Source organism: Anarrhichthys ocellatus, unplaced genomic scaffold (genome assembly GCF_004355925.1).
Source record: "Anarrhichthys ocellatus isolate YVR2014 unplaced genomic scaffold, GSC_Weel_1.0 scaffold25, whole genome shotgun sequence".
In the NCBI taxonomy this organism is placed as follows: Eukaryota; Metazoa; Chordata; class Actinopteri; order Perciformes; family Anarhichadidae; genus Anarrhichthys; species Anarrhichthys ocellatus.
The window spans coordinates 207,304-226,919 of NW_022280055.1; the positions used below are offsets into that span (position 1 = coordinate 207,304).

General features: G+C 41.1%; 1 protein-coding gene across 2 annotated transcripts in view; it reads left to right on the forward strand.

The window, feature by feature from the left end:
• ppp2r5a (protein phosphatase 2, regulatory subunit B', alpha isoform) overlaps positions 1 to 19,616 on the forward strand; it is a 28,544-nt gene that overhangs the window by 1,180 nt on the left and 7,748 nt on the right. For both annotated transcript variants that reach the window (XM_031861524.1, XM_031861526.1), the window contains exons 2-4: positions 11,895 to 12,091; positions 17,934 to 18,035; positions 18,178 to 18,270. In XM_031861524.1, coding sequence (XP_031717384.1) covers positions 11,895 to 12,091; positions 17,934 to 18,035; positions 18,178 to 18,270 — 392 coding nt within the window. The remainder of the gene's footprint in view (positions 1 to 11,894; positions 12,092 to 17,933; positions 18,036 to 18,177; positions 18,271 to 19,616) is intronic.

Below are 19,616 nucleotides of genomic sequence, written 5' to 3' on the forward strand. Positions count from 1 at the left end.
TGATGACCGGTGTGTGATTACTCACCGTTAGATCTGGAGCTATAACACCCAGCATGTAGCCCATAACCAGGCATGCAACAAACATGAATTAAGGTCATTTTAGCAGATATTTTCCAGTTTCCATACAGTACTGCACAAGTCTTGGGCCACTATTGGTGAAAGTTGTGGACACATCTCCAAACATTTCAATCTATTTGCTGCAAGAGTTGACCACAAGTCCTTACACAAAAATACACGACTGTGTGTCAAAGTGCATTACATCAAAAATACTGCATTTTGTCAACGGATGTTTTTTTGTTTTTACTTCCCTTGCATCACAGTTGCTTTGTGCTAGCTTCCAAGTTACGAGATATATTTTTCTGGACACCCAGAGTAGCCTCACTGGAGCAGTTTGGGCTGAATTGACATGCAGAGGCACATCCGGAGAGATGTTGAAGAGGGGTTTATGCTTTTGCAGCAAGGTGTTGTAGAGGACACACACAAAAACACAGTGACTACAAGGGAGAAACTGTAAGCACAAGACCTGTGATTGGTCTGTGTGTTGATGCTGGTAGAGCGTGTTGATAGGGAAGATAACAGTTGAAGAAAGGTTCAGCAATCTTTGCTGGAAGGCCTCAACAAAGCAGCATACAGCGGGCTTAACTCATTCCCATTCATTCCCAGAGCCAATCCAAACCACCCAAGCAAGTCTAAGAATTTGAACTTGTAGCCTGCAGCTAACAAGCCACTTGATCCAAGAGTGATACTAACGCTTACTCAAAATACTACAGTTTTATTCCAGCGCTTCACAAGACTGAAAGGTATACCTTGTAAGAGGTATCGCAGTGCTCCACCTGGAAAAAATGAGAACTACCTGTCAGGCCTTGTCAGGTTTTTGATTTGTTAGTTTTGACAGCTCATCTTTCACTGGGCTCCTCTGAAGTGACGCGTGTGTTCATATCATCGTACTATGAATGGATGTAAGTGACCACAAGCAAGCACTAGGCCTGAGAATAGTGCGGTGGAGAGTCCAGGACGGCATGTGAGGTGGAGGCCCGATCAAGGAGTCTGTTTCCTGCCTGTCAAGTGTAGTACTGCACTTCCTAAAAAGAGAGGTTCCTAATGTGTGTGTGTGTGTGTGTGTGTGTGTGTTTTGAATAGTGACGTTGTCCTAACCACAAATAACTATTTCAATAGTTGTTGTATCTCTATACACAGTGTTGGATGCAGGTTGGCAGTTTGTTTCTCCAGTGTAGTGATATATTTAATACTTGGCTGTTTTCAATTGGTCTCAGCTGAGACAATGATCTGTGGTCATTGTAGTTCATTAAAATGCTTTTGGTACTTGGCAGCAGATACATTTGTGTTTTTGAAAATTGCATTGGCTAGAACTGGCAGCTTTATGCACCTGTAATGAATCCAAAACAAAGGTGGACCCACTTGCGTTGTGCTGTTAAACATGTCATACATAAAACGATCTGACCTCTTCCATATATATCTATTTCAGTCATATTTGTCTTTCAAATGGCAACAGCATGCACCTGACGAGCTACCTGTCCTTTGTCTTCCTGCAGTTAAACCCGCCTACAACCATGTTAATCTACATTCCATTCACAACACTGTGCTTAGACATGCTTACGTTATTTCACTGCAGTGTAGTAAATATTTGGCATTGTTTCTAGCATAATGCTGTGGAATGTAAATCTAGATGTTGGGCATTGGCTGACTCTACCGTATAGTAGGGATAGACATATCATAACTTATATCACTATATATATATGACAATAACTAAGTTTGAATCCTATTATGATCCACACAAATAACCTGAATTTGAGGTACTGACACTTTGCCTTTCTTGCTTAATCTTACAACAGCTTTTTTTTTTTTTTTTTTTTTTTAATTCAAAATGAGTAATTTCCTCAGAATTATTCCGACAAGCCTCAACATCTTATCACCAGTGTTTCTGTTACTGGTTTAACAAGCACACTTTGACTTGCCTGGTCAAGTAGCTGGAACTTTTTAACATGATGCAACTCCTCAAGACGAAGAAAACAAAATATGTCACGAATGAGTTACGACTGTTTTCATTTACATTTCAACAGCTTTTAGAAAATGTAGTGTTTTTTTTAATCTTGTATGACGCATTTTGAGAGCAGATAGTGAAAAGAAGCACAGGAATTTGAAACACTTGGTTTTCCCAAACTAGAGTGTTGCACCACAACAACACCCAGAACGGACTAGAACCAGCACGGCAGCAAACGGCACGTTGACGAGCGTGACAGTGACGGCTGAATTATCCGACTTCATTTCACCATAAGCTTGAGGGTGATTTATGCTCGTCGTGGGGACTATTGCTGCTGTAGAATTAAGGAAATCTATATTTCAGTTATTTTGTTTTTGGGTATTTTTAAATACAGATTAGTCACCTGGCTTTCACATCAAAGTCATAAAGCCCTTCCTGATGAAATAATGAGGTACATGTTATTAACGGATGCACATCTGGCTGTCTTCTTGTTGTTAGTGCACTAAGACTGGGTGCGCTCTGAAGTCGATGGTTCGAGTATTAGTAGAATGTTATTTCTATTAATGCCACATAGGGAACAGGCTTTTAAAGAGCTTATAGAACCACTGTTCATTTCTCTGTTGAAGTTGTGTAGTTAATTATTGGCAGAGCTGGTTTCCTGAGAAGGAGCTATTGGCACGTGATGTACATGGAAGTGTTGAGCTAACGGCAGCTAGAAGTTAGACTCGTATCAGCTTTAGGGACGTTTGTATCAGTGGATTAGTTTGAAACGTTGCAAGAGAGCGTCCATAAATCACAGCAAAGCGGGGGGAAAGTGACATGGAAGTACAATAACAAGCAAACAAAAATGTGACAAACCAACAAACCCGAGGCTTACATTGTAGGTGGCTTGTCCTATTTTTGGAGTTGATTTTTGCAGCAGAGTCTGTTGTCTCATCACAGATTGATTCACGAGATTGATTTTCTTTTTTTCTCTCCTGTGGCAGTCGGGCGCAGTTGTAAATGATCGCACCATAAGGACTTTACGATTGAGTTTTCCTCATCAGTGATCAGATTGTGTGTCTCTCTACGTGCATGACTTTGTATTTAGAGACGCAGCATAAAATACTTCCATGTACTCTGTGAAGACGGCCTGCTGTGGTCGGGTTCCTCACGCCTTGTTGTGAAAATCAGACTCGAGTGGAGTCATTCTACGAGAACATGGATACGATGTTTGACGGATTTTATTTTCATCTTATTAAATAATAGGAATCCATGAATAGTAAATGAGCTTTATTGGCCATGTAAATTTGACTCTGGTTTAACGTACATACACAGAACGTACAAAAATAAAGAGGTAAGTAGGTAAGAGGTTTCAGGTCCTCCTAGATTGCAGAGATGCTCCTTCCCTCCTGCCATGGAGAGGTTGGAGAGCTTCGAGCTCCTGTTGTGTGATCGACACTGAAGAGATGAGTCACTCTGAGACCAACATTGTTGCCATGGCAGCCAGAAGCCTTGAGAGCCGGAGGAAGGTTTTGCTTTCCAAATACAGACTCGGCTTCATTTAGGTTCATATTTCTGTCACTGCGGGGACGTTCTGAGCTCCGACAGGGTTCCTAACTAGACCAAAAGCCTGCGCTCGGGTGGTGTGGTGGTTCTTGTTAATAGTGTGAATGCAGTACTGATGTTATTTCTCCCAAAGTTTAATTTCCATAACAGAAAATCTGTGTTTTAATCTGGTTCCAAGAATATCTACAAGTTAATTGATTAATTCTCTCTTACTTCTTAATTTATTACATATTTTACAAGAGTACTCGACCGATTTTATCTTTTGTATTCCACCCATTCTTCTTCCTTGTGAAAACCTGGCGCCTGCCTACATTGCCCACAATGCAATTCGACTGCTGAGCAGATTCAGGCGTGTTACGCTAGTAGCGGCTAGTTTGAAGCAGAGATGAAGAGCCTCACAGGCCGGGGAAGCTCTCTTCTTAATTGTTCAGCCTCGACCCACAGTGACATCGACTGAGTCTATTTATCAGACTTTGCCTCCGGAGCCACAAAATGTCTTTCACAACTTTTTCACATAGTTGGAGTCTTCATCAAAATGTGTTTTAGTATTTCATATAGTCTCTTCTGATTGAGCTATAGCCATATGTTACTTTAGCCTCACTCAGTCCAAGCAGTGACTGTCCATTTGTTTTGTCCCTGATAGTTCAGAAAACAACTGTTGAGTAATAAATAAATAAATCAACAATTTAGATATTTTATTAATAATTGATGCCATTTTTTTTTTTTAAAGCAAAAACCTCCCACTTTCAATGCTTCTGTTCTCTCAAATTCTGGGATTTGAGGACGTCACCTCGGACTCTTGGAAACTGTGCGGGACATTTTCACTATTTTCTGAAATTTTGTAGCCTAAATGATTAACCAAAATAATCGACATATAATTGAAAATTAGCCAGTTTTGATGACACCAACCTTTAGCGATGGCTCATCATGGAAAACATGTCCCCCTCTTTTGGCCCAGTATTGATCGACAAGTCTGTGCAGCACAGTCTGTTTCCATCATTCCTGCCAGCAGATTTCAAATCAATAAATCATTTTCCAGGAAGTAGTGGGACAAAGCTTCTGTGATGCACAGCGGTTGTGTTGCTGTCATCCTCATAATTGTGGCCTCTGGCAGGTGTGAAAGTGTGAAAGGTGTAGTAACTTGTGTACTTCACATTGGTTTCCTCATCGTTTGCTGCTGTACACATTTGATTTGAGGTCGAGAGTTTGCAGCTCGGTAGAAGATATCGCAAATGCAGCCATTCCACTGCTGCCAACAGTTTTAATGGAAACTGTCTTAAAATCCGTGCACAGCCATGACGTGCGTCTTCCTCCTTCAACCACTGGCTTTTCTTCAGCAACTAATTGGTGTCTCAGGCAAGACTGTCTCGGTTGTGGTTTTAATTTCCCCACCACAGCGAAAGCTGCAGCGAAGCACATTCTCATACGATTATTATACTCTCAGAAATGTCTTCATCTCTTCACCAATCTTTTATTAGCATGCACATACTGTATGTGTGATGGCGTAGATATGGGAGTTCGACAGATGCTGCACTTCATGTGACATGGGAGTTTAAATCTCTGTTATGCCAGAATAAATGATCCATATAATAATGGTGCATATATCTTGTGTCACTTATACTGGCGATAGCTAGCACTGCAACTCGCGTTTGTTTTTGTTATGGATTACCCTGTTTGTCTATAAAACACTTTCCTTTAGAACAAGGTGACGTCATTTAAATGTTTTCAGTCGTCCAGGCAATGGTCTAAAACCAATAAATATGACATTTACTATAATGTCAGACCAAGAAAAGCTGCACATTTTAACATTTGAGAACACGTAAACGCCTAATAAATACATCAATAACTAGAATCAGTGAAAGATGCGTTTTATGCCCTCTGATCAGTCTAGTTTTATTCCAAAATCTTTCCATTCAAGTTGTTACTCTGTGTAGCTAAACATGATCTTAAGACCACCTCCTGAATAATGTCTGGTTAACTACTGAACCGTCCAGATGTGTAAGCAAACCTGTTGGCCACAGCAGCTGGTACTTATAATCATTCTGCTGGCGGCTGATTGGCCGACAACAGCATTCAGTTTACTGCCCTGATTGCTGCTTTTCTAATGTTTTACACTCTGGTAAATTGCAAACACGTGCAATCAAAGAACATTCATGTAACCGTTACGCCCATCTCAGGGCGGTGACTGGTGGTAACGTTTGTACGGAAACTTTGACTCCATGGAGACGGGGGAAATTGAAGCAAGATTGTAGAAATTAGATGTGAGAGGCATCATTATTTGTGTGTGTATATACATTTCAGGGTGAATACTGTACTTTTTTTCAAACCTTTTATGTATTGGTGTATGACGGAGGTATCTATTTTTGGCCGATTCCTCTAGAATGTGAGTTTTGTAGTGATGCAGCCGCATCTAAGACTCTGGTATTGATGTTCCGAGTCATATCGCTCCATCTCTACACTTCTACTTCGTATTGTCATCTATTGAAAATACCTGACAATTTATATGTGATTACATTGTGTTATACAATTCAGCTTGAATTAAGATTCCAAATAAATTTGAATAATAATGAAATAATGTTTTAGGACAGGCTGAAACCACATGCGTTAACCATATGGTGTCTGTCTTACACACACACATCCTTCTAGCAAAAGTAAGAGGGAAAGCTACCAGAGTGTTTGTTATGTGGGATGACAGGCCCGGGAAAATATTGAAGTCAGGGTTGGGCTTGAAATCATTGCTGTGCCTTTACTTGTTTTATTGCTTCTCACAAATGTCTCGTTGGGTCTTTATTCCCGGCTATACTATTGCTTTCTTAGTGGTGTTGGATTGTGGTGCAGATAAAGCACCTATTTTATTTATTTATATATATATATATATATATATATATATATATATAAAAATGAATGACTTGAAATAAAGTACTGTACACGAAGCAACACAGTGTATTTATTGTTCAATCTTTTCGAAGCGGCAGTCTTGCATTTGGCCTGCATTCTCTAGTTACTCTTTAAACAGTTTTTCGGTTATTGTGCCAGCATTATTTTAATGTGCACTCCAAACAAATGTCTGAATCAAGTTGTGCGTGTAACAGCATCTCACCCAACCGGTTCAGCAGCTGCAGCATGAACAGTGGGGCGTCACTGCCGCCATGCATCAGTGCTCATATTTGGCCTACAGTAGACCGACACACGCGTTTATTTCTACCGGTTTTTTTGTGAGTTTTGTTAATTGTTTGTTAATCGTGGACTTCTATCGAGGTAGATCTTCATAGGGGTCAACTTAGTGTGCCAGTCTAACTAAACTCTTCATTGTGCAGTACTAATCTGTCCCTGTGCAGAGGTCACCTGACCTGCAGACTTCACTTTGTTTTGGTTTCTTTCTGCTTTACCGTGTTTCTTTGAAATGATGATGGCCACCAGAAGGGCAGACATTAGTGTAGTTAGTGAATTGATATGGAGAGCTCAGGATTTCTGAAGTATACTATAAATAATGTTTTGTTTGTTGTATATTTAACTGTGAAGGTCAAGACCACCAGTGTTTCTACCATCATGGTGTTTGTGTTCACACCACAGATCTGTGCTTATGGTTGTGACAAAGACTCCTGAACCTGTCGGATGTAAATATTAATACTGAGATTTCATATATTAGTTTCCTTTTTGTAAACAGATTTAACACTGCTGTTTCTACTTAACAGTGGTTATCAAAATGCAAATAGAGTTCAGACACTATCTACATTAAATGTTCTTGTATCCTGCTAACGGTCATTTCATATCTTGATGACGGTATCATGATATAGCATGTTTTCTGGTAATTGAATAAATAATTACCCTTTATGAAATAACCACACGGTAAAGCTTGTTTGTGTGAATTTAATCCATGTGCAGTACTTTATTATTGTATTAAGAACTTAACAGTTTCAGCAGCATGTTATTATATACACAGTTTATTATTGTGAATTTATTTTTTATGATATATATATAATCATAATTTGTTGAGTCATATATGCCAGTTTGTGCTGTGCATCCAGTGAGTGATGCATGTCTGTGACCTCTGACCTGTGCTGCAGCAGTACAACACACACCAGTTGTTGGGGCAGCGAGACATGCCGTGCTGAAATGGAAAGTGGTTGCATAACTGCAGTTGCGTTATGATGCTGAGAAAGCTGGCTTCTGTTTCAAACATATTTGTGAACAAGTTGAATTATCCTTTTTGAAAATCTGTCACCCTGCATGTTGCAGGTAAATTTGTTTACTTTTATGTCTTTCTAAGATCAAAGAGGTCGACATATTTAGTACACAGTTTGGCTTATGATCGCTGTACATTTGATGTATTCAAGATGTCGGCCATATTGCCCGGAGAATTGTTCTGTTGCTGCTGTTTACATTACTCCTGATGCATATTAAATGCACTTTGTTGTGCAAACATGTGTTGCATAATGAAAATAAATTACCTTTGAATGCTGAAGGATTACTGTACTGAAGGAGTACAACATAGTCGACATTGTTAAGCATCCCAAAAACCTGATAGAAAACCATACTGTGTCTACGAATTAGCGCCTTCATACTTAATAATCACTGGAAACATGTAATGATGGGACATTTCAAACAGTTTAATTTACAATACTTCTGCAATACTGATATTTAAATAGAATAAATGATGTTAAGTCTACAGTTTTCTATCCTCATCTTCATGTACATGATCCAAACAATCAAGATAATCTAAGATGAATGCAGCCTCTCAGCCGAGGTCTAAAGAGATCCTTGATGTGCATAAGACGTATTTGTATTCAAATTTGAACAGGGTTGCATTCATTTATGAAATATGCTTTTGGTTTTTGTCATCGTGAAGTATTGTATATTCATGTCAAAAAAAGTAATAAGATAGGATAATAGTAAGAAAGTTTATAGCGCTGCAAAAAATCCCAGATATGGTATAGTTGAAAGGAAAGAACTATTTCTGGTCGGTGTCGACGCTCATAGACTCAGGATTCTACTTTCCCTCATTAGGTGTTGTGATGACGGTGGAGAGCTGCTTTAGGTGTTCAGATGTGTTGAGCTCTGGTGACTTTGAAGGCGCTGTACTGTGCATTCGATATGTTCCTCTTCTCTTTTATTCAGGTTTTTCCTTACATTTGTCTCGTCTCTGGTTAATTGCAGTGCTGTGGTTGTAGAGCTCAGATCCTGTTTTTGTCCACCAATCTGGTCTTTGTTGCGTGTTGTACAGTGCGTGTTTCTGAGAAGCCACTTATATAAAAGTCAATGATGCAATAAATAGAAAATGGAATGTACTACATATGGAACCAAACTTTAAATATTGTGAAATATTAAAGCTCAATAGATTTTAGTTTGAAGCCAGATCATTACTGCAAATTACTATTAGGTGTACCGTCTCTTGTAACATAGATCCATTGACTTATTTATATTCAGAGTTTAAAGGTTTTCTTTTCTATTACCTCTTAACAATAGCTAATGTCACGTTTGGTTTCAACATGGCGGCGGTCGGCAGCATCTAGTCTGGTGTTGTAAATACAGAGCAGATCAGCTGCTATGTTTGTTTTTGTATTCGGGTCTTTTTCACACAAGAGCAGAAAAAGCGCCAACCTATTTTAGGACCCGGTAGATGTGTGTGTGATTCTTCTCGGATCTTATTCCAGCAACACTAATGTGGTTGAAGCCTGTAGGTGATGTGAATACTCACACTCAAGTTCCCTGTAAATGCTCTTTCATTACATAAAACAACCGCTTCTGTTCTTAATTGCGACGGAGTTATGCTTCTTGTGTCATTTGAGGTCGTGCTGTCATCTTTAAGATATTCGAGAGGTCTGTAATGAATGTTGAAACCTGTAATTCAGTAGAATCATTTACACTTAAGATACAGTAGTTCAGCTATAGGACACCAATGTCCTTTGTGTTATTTACTCTAACTCTAATTATCCATCCTGTGCTGTAACGGTTTCTCCTTTTAACCCTGCAACTTTCTATTGTCTATGTGTGGTTATGAAACACACGGCATTGCGTACAGATAATTGTTTTAAGTGATTCCTGGAGCTTTGTGTAAGAGACAGCAGTCAGAATATGCAGCATATCCTTCAGATTACCACAAGCATGTATTGCTCTGCATCTAAATCCATGTAGATCGTACGCAGCTTGGATTCATGTGGATTTTCTATCCGATGTCTTTAAGCGTTTTTCTTCTTCTTTGTTTTCATGCATAGCTTCGTAGCTCCAGTGGAAACATTTTCCTTCCTTGCACCCCGAGGAATTTGTGCACTCATGCATCTGTATCTGAAAGGCAAAAATAGCTCCACATCGGTAAACGCATCTCCATGTCAGACTGTATCTAACAGGCCTCCTCTCCTCTCGGGGGGGGGGGGGTCCTTCCCCGTTAAGAAGTGAAATGATTTGAAAACACATTATAAATATGTGAAAGCCCCGCGTAAATGTTGACTGCATTGTTTGCAGAAACAGCAAGGGAAGCTAAGCCGTGACCTATCCTGAAAGAGTTGTGGAGCATATTGTATAGATAAAGTATATGTAATATCCACAAAAACAAAAGAGCTTTAGAGCTGAGAGAGTTAACGAAGTAGCTCAATGTTTTGGGAGATGCGCTTATTTGCTTTCATGCCACAAACAGCCACTTGAGGCGAGACGAGCGAGTCAGTCTCCATAGACCCTCGTGTTGAAACGCCCAACTTTACAGCAGAAATACACGTTTACAGCCTGCTACCAAAGACGGGTTTGGTCTCTAGCTAATTTCCCCGTTCATGACAACTGTACAGGAGGTGAATTTATATATAACTATATAAATATAATATATAAATGCTTGAAGTTGGGCATAATTATGGGCATGGCTGCTAGCTGTCTGCTCTGATCACGCGGCCTCAGCTCCACCAACGATCCACCTCTTTGCCCACTTTAGAGTTGGGCTGTGTCTTTAGTGCCAAGATGGTGATGGCGGGAGCTTCACGACTGTTCTTCAGCCACCTTTGGGTGACATCACTGAGACGTTTTTATACCGTCTATGTATAAATGTATTCGTACATTCTGTGGTTTTTACAGATGGTTATCTTCTGATCTAGTCCGGTCTTTGTGCTAAACTAACCATCTCCTTGTAGCTTCCTTTTTAGTAGTACTGTTCACCTTATCTAGCTCTCTGCACACAGAAACGGAACAGAAGTGAGCTTGGTGCAGTTCCCCTCCGATATTGAGTTGACTCGGAGCAGCAGCCAGCAGTCTGACCTGTAGAGTTCAGTTGCATAAGTACTTCGTCGGCTGTCAACACCACTAGAACATTTTCACAAGGTGTGAGGCGCAGTGTGAATACTTTGGCTGTGCCTGACAGCGCGTTGTCTCTATGCTCCCACCATTTTATTCTGGGTAATGCCTTTTTAGGTGCATAACACTGCTCAATAAGAGACACCATGACACCTCTCACCCCGACTAAAATACACGTGTGTGTTGTGTGTTTTAGGGCTGCAACAAACAATTATTCTAATGATTGAATATTTGAATTGTGTTGACCGTGAAATGCAAGAGGTCCGTTTTAGGACCGTACGCGTATTAATACTATTTATTATAATGGCTATTTTAAGTATATTGAGACTCGCATTACATGCATGTGGCTCTGTTTTGGTAGAGAAACGGCACTAATGAGAAGTTAAACAACTAATTAAAACTAACTAATAAAAGATCTAGATTTATTAACTTTAGTTATCACACGAGACATGAAGACATTAATATGCACCTCATTGTCAACACGTGTCCCGGCTGGCATTTATATCTGCGTAACCCTAGAACCCGGGTCTGTGGTTCTGGAGGTGCTGTAGATCAGACCTGCAGCGGTGGTTCACTTTGCTGGTCCGTCTGCCCCCAGTAGAGACGGAGTCCTGCTGCTGCTGCTGGAACAGAACATCACTGTACAGTGTGTCACTGCGTTTGTGGACGGCTGCCAAATGCTGTTTATAGCTTAGCTGGGGTCAAGTTTGACAGCTCTAATAACCCCGAACACACTCACCGGCTAATCCATAAAAAGCTTTACCATCAAATCCTCTGTGACAGAATACATTGTCTGTTTGTCCAGCAGTTAGATATGTAACAGTGTGCACAAAAAACAGCAATTTAGGACATTTATAGGACTTTTCTTTTCTTTAATCCCGTCCATTTATGATTTGAACTGGTTAGGGATGTTAAAAACAAAAGATAATCTTAACCCGTGCCTTAATAAATTCCTACCACCGAGAGGAACAAATGTCTGTCATCTGTTTGCATAGATCCTCACATTATGCCTTCCACTGTGCATACGAGCAGCGACTCAGTGCGTTTCTTTTCTTCTGTGTGGTTCCAGATGCCCCCTCCACAGAGCAGCAGGAGCTCTTCACCCAGAAGCTCCAGCAGTGCTGCATGCTCTTCGACTTCCTGGACTCTGTGATGGACCTGAAGAGCAAGGAGATCAAGAGGGCCACTCTGAACGAGCTCGTGGACTACGTCTCCACCAACAGAGGGGTGCTGGTGGAAACTACGTACCCAGAGATCACTAACATGGTGAGCGGTCACAATACTGGTTCCATTCAAGCACAAAATCCACAGGAAAGGCCCAATATTCAGGGTGTAATTTGAAGTTTCTTCCCTCCTCTTTCTCTCACCCTCTGAATACAGTACATGCAGAGTTCATAAAGTTTCATGTCTGACACCGTTTTTGTTATTCCTTTTTTCTCCGTTTTCTCTTAAAAACATGTTTGATGATGAGAGCAATAGCTTCTGTCTTTCAACACTTCTAGTAGCAGTTGCTGCTGTTGAAAGCTTATATGACGACACACACATGAACCAGTACAAAGGAAAATACCACTGACCTTGTTTGAAGTTGAGTTGCACTAACAGTCGTATTCTCTGTGTGAACATAATCCACTGACTAAGATTTAGACTAATGTCTAATCTCAGTTAACACCTAAATAGCACACAGTAAGCTAAATGCGTAAACTCTTCTCTTTGTTGAACATGTCACTCTCTCTTTTGCTCTCTTGAAACCAAACACCAAGAACAGTGCGCCTCTGTGGGGCAATGTATGGTAACGCAGGTCACATGACCTCGTCAAGCACAGAGATTTTTCCAACATACACGTTTATAACGACTGTCCAACAGCTGATGTATCTGTTTAGATTCTTTTCACGTTTCCCCGATAACGATGATTAAAAAGACGCCTATTGAAGAGTGGCATGCGAAATTGACATTTTAGTGTTTAGTAATTATATGAAGTCATATTCTATTAACGTATTACCTGGAGATGTACAGTATTTCCATGAATGCAGGGCCAAGTTTCCAAAGGTCGGGGCTGAGTGATGACCACTTTGTGATTACACAATAATCTGCTAAGCATCTGAGGCCAACATAGTACAGGTGTGTTCCTGGAGCAGGTGTTTCCGCCTACAGTACAATCATGACTCACAGGCAACATTTACAGGAGCGTCAGCGCTGCAGTGATTCACTCCACGCTGCAGATTATCAGGATGGATAGGACTGAGCACATCTCAATCAGTCTTCACATTATTAGTCCAGGCCATGCCTTGCAACTGTTGAATTAGGATTCAGTTTGTCTCTCACTGTTGTCTTTCAAGCTGTTTTTCAGGTTCAGATAATTGCTGATAATTGTTGATGTGCAATAGGTAGCAAAATGAAAAGGAGCAGAAGAGCTGGCTCTTTGAAAGTTGCTGAAAATATGTTCTTGCGCTAAATGACGACAGAACAATGCAAGTTTAACCATTTTCCTCGTAGGTTTGGAGACAGGGGGACCTGTTTTTATCATTGTTATTTTGGCTTTCTTTGCCTTTTTGATAATAGAACTCACCAGACTGGCAGTGAAGTGAAGTCTAATATACCAACAGTACCATTCAGGCACATTCTGTACTAATATGTCTTGAGTACTCAGCTGTCTAAATATTATTTCCTGGATTCATTTGCATTATGTGGTTCAGATGTCTAATTACAGTGATCAAGAGATGGGCCATTTCCAATAAGAAGATGATCATAAAATTCAGGTGCTGTTGCCACACTTTGCCAAACATTGGCAGCAGGGAGGCAATGCAAACATGGAATATGAGGGTAAATATGAAGGTGGCTGGTAACAGTGTCAGCCATCTAACATTTAATTCAATGTTTAATCTGCTGGAAGATCTGTGTTCAAGGTACAGTATGTATTAGCAACATGCTACATGTTATCGTACCGGTTCCACCCTTAAAGCGACCAAAACACACAGCAAGGACACTGTTATGGCTTCTAATACCACCAGAATTAAAATCAATATCTCTCTACCTTCACTTTGTCAGGAGTTGGCAAAGCTGCAGTAAACAAAAAGAGCTCAAATAAACAGTAAAACACTAAATGTAGATTCATTTTCAAACTGGGTCTTCTATTCTGAGTTTAACCATCATGGATCTTTTCCTAAATATAAACATGGGGCCCTGTGGTAATTACAGGATGGATATATTGGATTCTGTGCTGGCATGATTCACTTTTCAATGTGCCAACACAGACGGTCTAAAGTAATGAAAATATAAGTGATCGGATATACTCGCACTAAAGCAATCATGGTAATGCGTCGCACTAACCAGAAGCAGTTATTTAAATGAACAATTCTTCTTTTTCAATCATGCTTTGGCAGACAAACAGACGGCCAGGAAAGTGCACAGACGGAAGTGTGTGAGAAACGGGTCGGTAACTGTATAATGAGCTACTTAACGTGGAATATCTCGGTTGCACACGTCACACCGGTGACCTCTCTGGTTCCCACACTAGCAGGTTAGCGGGTTTGTAGGACTCGAATAGCTGAAATTCGCTGAAACCTGCCGCTGCACAGGTATTGTCCTTCCTGGTAATGTAATTTATCTCGACGTGGGTCGGGCTCAAGACAAACCCGGTCCCGGCCTACAGACGGTGTTCTGAACAAGGTTAAGCAAATAGCAGCTGCACTCAGAAGGCGTGGGTTGATAATAGCTCTCCCGGATACTCCATGCTTGGCATCACGTTCTAATGAAGAGGTGAGGGTTTAAAGTGCTGTCCATTATTCCTCTGCAGCGAGGACTGCTTTGATCACGGAGGTTGTCAGGAGTACAAACGGCCCGGTTTCTCATCTATGTGAAAGGAAGCGTCGCCTTATTTGCCAATTCTATAATTAGTGCTTATTATAGAAATAGTTTGTGTTCTTCATCTCTGACAGTTGTGTTTGTGTTCTATCTTATCTGTGCCAGAGATGTGTGAATAGCCAGCAGGGTTGGTTGAAAAGAGCATCTTTGAGCTATAATTCCCCTTTTATTTGCTTTAATTCCCACCTTTTTCATTCTTTTTCGCTAATGCTGCGCTCAATGCTTGCACTTTTTCCCTCTTCCTTTCTGTCTCTCTTCCTCTCTCTTTCTCAGCGTTGCTAGGTGTCGGTTGCTACTATTGCCACCCTCAGTTTGACCCCATTCAGAGCTACAGCCTCCTTTTGTCATCAGCATGTGTACACTGGCCTCACTCGCAGCATTGTCAGTTAGAAACGGCCTTTTGTTTGGACCCTCCTACATTACTTTTACACACATCTCAAGTTTCATTTTTTTTTTTCTTTCTCACACTCTACCCTTGTTTGCTATCCTCCCACAATATTTTCTCTTGTTTTGGCCAACTGTAGTTATTTTCTGGCATTGTGAAGTGACGGGGGAATTAAATATGCCGAATGCTTGTGTGCTGAATTATGTAACCCATTATTGTGTACAGACTGTGCATCTGGGACTTCTGACAACCCTTTGTACTGTATGTATATACATACAGTGGGTACGGAAAGTATTCAGACCCCTTTAAATTTTTCACTCTTTGTTTCATTGCAGCCATTTGCTAAAATCAAAAAAGTTCATTTTATTTCTCATTAATGTACACTCAGCACCCCATCTTGACAGAAAAAAACAGAAATGTAGAAATTTTTGCAAATTTATTAAAAAAGAAAAACTGAAATACACACAGACTGTATATGAGAAGTGGACGTAGTCTTCGTGACGTCACCCATTGGTTTGTAGAATACCGTTTTGAAGCATAGAGTTCGGCGATTTGGCCGTTGCCATCTTGGCTTTTTGCAACCAATGAGCAGAAGTTACCGGGTTTGGACTGCGGAGGAGTGACGTAGAGACGTCGTATACGGCTCTGGTAGCGGCAGCGACCTGTCATTCACAGTAAGCCCGCCCTAAAGCGCACTTCGCTTTATGGTCTATTTGAATCTCAATGGGACAATAGTTTACTAAATGAACACCATGCGGTATTGAAGAAGACTTTAAACTAGCGATTGAGACCATAAACTCATGTTTACTGAGGTAATAAATCAAGTTAGAAGTAGGGTCACTTTCTCATAGACTTTCATACAATCTGACTTCTTTTTGCAACCAGAGGAGTCGCCTCCTGCTGGCCAGTAGAGAGAATGCAAGTTTAAGACACTGCAGCATTGCCTTCACTTGTCAGAACAGGTTTTCAGGCGAGTTCTGGAGTAATAAGGAGGGCCTTTATTATGCAGATTTATTGATGTTTTATTGCGATGGACATTCTAGATGATGATATCTTCGTAAATGCAACTCTAAATCTAAAAATGCATATCTTGTGTGTTCAGATTTGACTGAGTTTTGAGAGGAGTAAGATGTTTGACGCAAAGCAATAAGAGGCTCAGGGTTTTAAAGTACCTTAATTGTCTTCATGGGTTGTGTGCCACAGCCACTGCGGCTGCTCGATCAGCGAGTCACTAGGATACCTACGTTTCCATCGCTTTAAGAACAACAGCATTCACTTGTCCCTGTCATCTCATGCAGTGCGTTGGACTCATGTCTCTCTCTGTGCACCTCCTGCTGAAGGCCAATAAATCCACAGATTAATACCCTCAATGGAGATCGGCTGCCAGAGCAGTTCTGTGTTGTTGGCCTCAGAGCTCTCCTCCTGGTAAAATGGTCATCACGCCGAGGCACAATGTCCCGCCTGGCAACCCGCTCTGTGAGTCATCTGCTTCGAGCTCAGCCAATGACAGGCCTCACACCAGGGACAGCTAAGTGATATGCCACAGAGAGAGCTGGCCCACTGACTTATTTATCTGCCCCCTTATCAGCATCTGCATACAGATCATTATATAAAGTAACGATGTACCATGACTGTGGTCAGAAAGGTGGTTCAGTCACGCACAGTGTTTAAAGCACGCTCGCAGTCAACAGGATCTCTCGCTGTTTGGCTAAAGACGGGACGAGATGCTGGATGTTTGTACAATTGTTGTGTCCAGATGGTGTTTTCATCAGCCCAGAAACGACTGCACTTACACTGTCAGACCTCTCTGAAATAACAGGAAGGGCACAAGCAGGCAAATAACAGCTCGGTACGACAGTGGCGAGCTGAAGGGCATCTCTGAATGCACTGATGGGCTACAGCAGCACAAGACCAGGCTGGGTACCATTCCCTTCAGCATCGAGTTATCAAGTCAGCATTAATCAAAATATAAAGATCATATCCAGCAATGTAAAATCACTTTTTTGAACAATCCTCAATACTTGGGAAGAAAAACAGTGACCGAGGTAAAACTTGTTACAGTTTGGCATATTGAGAGCAAGGCCATCATCTCCAAGGTATGAAGGGGCTGCGTCAGGTTTTCTGGCCCAAGCTGAGATCTTCTTTGATCCCAAATAAGCAGACCTCTACAACAAACGTCATATGGTGTTCAGACACTGACGGGCGGAAGTTATGATGACGGTATTCTCACTGTCGAGAAAAAATTTTCCAGCTCCCTAATGCTGTGTGCGCCACTCTCAAATGTACTCCTTGCTAAAAATAACACGGTGGGATGGAGGTGGCGGTGCTTTGTCGACAGTGATCGTTTTTTGGTACAGATTTCTATTTTTCAAGCTACTGATCACAAAAACAGCCGTACGGCTCAAAAAGCTGATGCCAGTGTCTCGTCTTGTCTTGAGTTATTTGGCCTCCGGGCAAATTCCCTGCAACCAAAGTTACTGCAAGGTTTGTCACGCTATTGGAACGCTGTCTTACTCTTTCACGCTACACAACATGGCGTATGTGGTTTTAGGAGGAGGGGAGTGTGGCGAGCAATGTTGCCCACCAATTACAGAAGCAGTATTTAAATAATGCTACAACCAGCTTGTTTAATTATAGTGGGTGTAGAGCACTGGAAACATAATTAATCTTTCACTTGTATGCTTTATAGGCATTTAGCAGATATATATTTAATTTCATCAAATGTCACTATTCTACCCATCATGTTTAAAGTAAAGGTAACTCTGATGTTCCTCCTCTCATACTCTCCTGGCATGTTAAACAATGTTTTTTATTTATTATTAATAAGCCTTTATTCATTATTATACTTCTCCTCCCCTCCAGATCTGCACCAATATCTTCCGGACTCTTCCACCAAGTGACAACCCTGATTTTGACCCAGAGGAGGATGAACCCACTCTGGAGGCTTCCTGGCCTCACATTCAGGTACAAGTCCTCTTCACCCTTTTGATTACATCATTGTGTGTTTGTGTAGTTGTAGACAATTACATTTTGAACAGGCATGGATGTAAACTGCAACCTGACTGCTCGTCAGTGATTCTGGTTGTTTTTGTCTTTTGTCTTCCAGCTGGTCTATGAGTTTCTGCTGCGCTTTCTAGAGAATCCAGACTTCCAGCCCAGCATTGCAAAGCGACACATCGATCAGAAATTTGTTCTGCAGGTAGGAGTCTTTTTTTACAACATTTCTAAAAGACATTTAGCACGACTTATGACAATGCTTGTGTGAATGTATCAGAATGTTTTCAGTTACAGACATTAATCTACATTTCTTAATAGAAGAAGCATTAGGATTACAATATTTACAAATAGTTTGTGTACTTGAAAAATCATCAGGGCAGTTAGGTTTGTTAGTAGTCAGAGACACCTCAGGTCACATTTTAAGAAAACCTTATTTCTCATGTGGCGAACAGCTGTCATTAGCAGCACAATGTGATGCGTTTTGGGACGGTGCAGTTTTATCAGTCGGATGAGTGAAACCATGAATGAGCTGCAGCTGGGCTCCCTCTGCCCTCGCTCAGTACCCACCTTCTGCAGGAATGCCTCACTTCTTATGTGAAGCAGCAGCTAACGGGGGACCACAGGGCCAGGAATGTTAGCCGGGCCACATCCAAGGTGCCTGGACAGACTTTCCATGATGCGACTGTCGCGGGGCGGCTTTAAATAGCTGCCGGTTGTTTACTCTTCAGGTTGAGAAAGGGGGGACTGTGGTTGGAGCGGTGGGAGTGAGGAGGTATAGATTTGGGTGGAGAGATGGCCCGTGGTTCGGTTAACTTAAGTTATCATAATACACACAGCACAGGAATAGGTCTTCAAGATGTTCACAAACATATTCACCAAAGAAATCAAAGCACAAGAGCAGCCCGGACGTCCAGTCAAGAACAAATGGAAGAAACCTCAGGAAGAGCAACTGAGGAGGGATCCCTCTTCCAGGACGCACTGATAGATTTTTGTGTGTACAGAATAAGTAACACAATTAAATTACAACAGACGGTCCATATGACAGAAATGATACTTATAATGTGACCTTATATTAAAAAGCAGCATCCAAGACGATGTCAAGCAGCTTCTAGGTGTCGTCAAACGGATGCAGCCTGAACCAGGCGGCCTCCTCTCCTCTTTGTAACCTAGAAAGAGAACAGGCGACAAACACACACATGAAGCAGAGACATTTAATCACAAAACAAAGTAAAATCGTATTAAGCTCAATTTCTCACTCATTTCTTTTTGATTTTATTCTGCTATTATTAGTTGCAGATTGAAGTTAATTCAGAATTGAGCTTCATGCAGTACAGACGAACCTTAGGCTGAAACATGTGACATCGTCCAGCAAGTGGAGCCTGAGGTTTTTTACGGAAATAAACAAACGTCGGTTGGTTTGCTAATCTGGATGTTATTATTATTTGTATTACTTATACGTATCCCTTCTTTGTTGCTCTGGTCTGTTTGTGAAGTCTTAATCTCGATCATATTTGGTGGACAGACGGGCGTTTAGTCTGGGAATGTCTC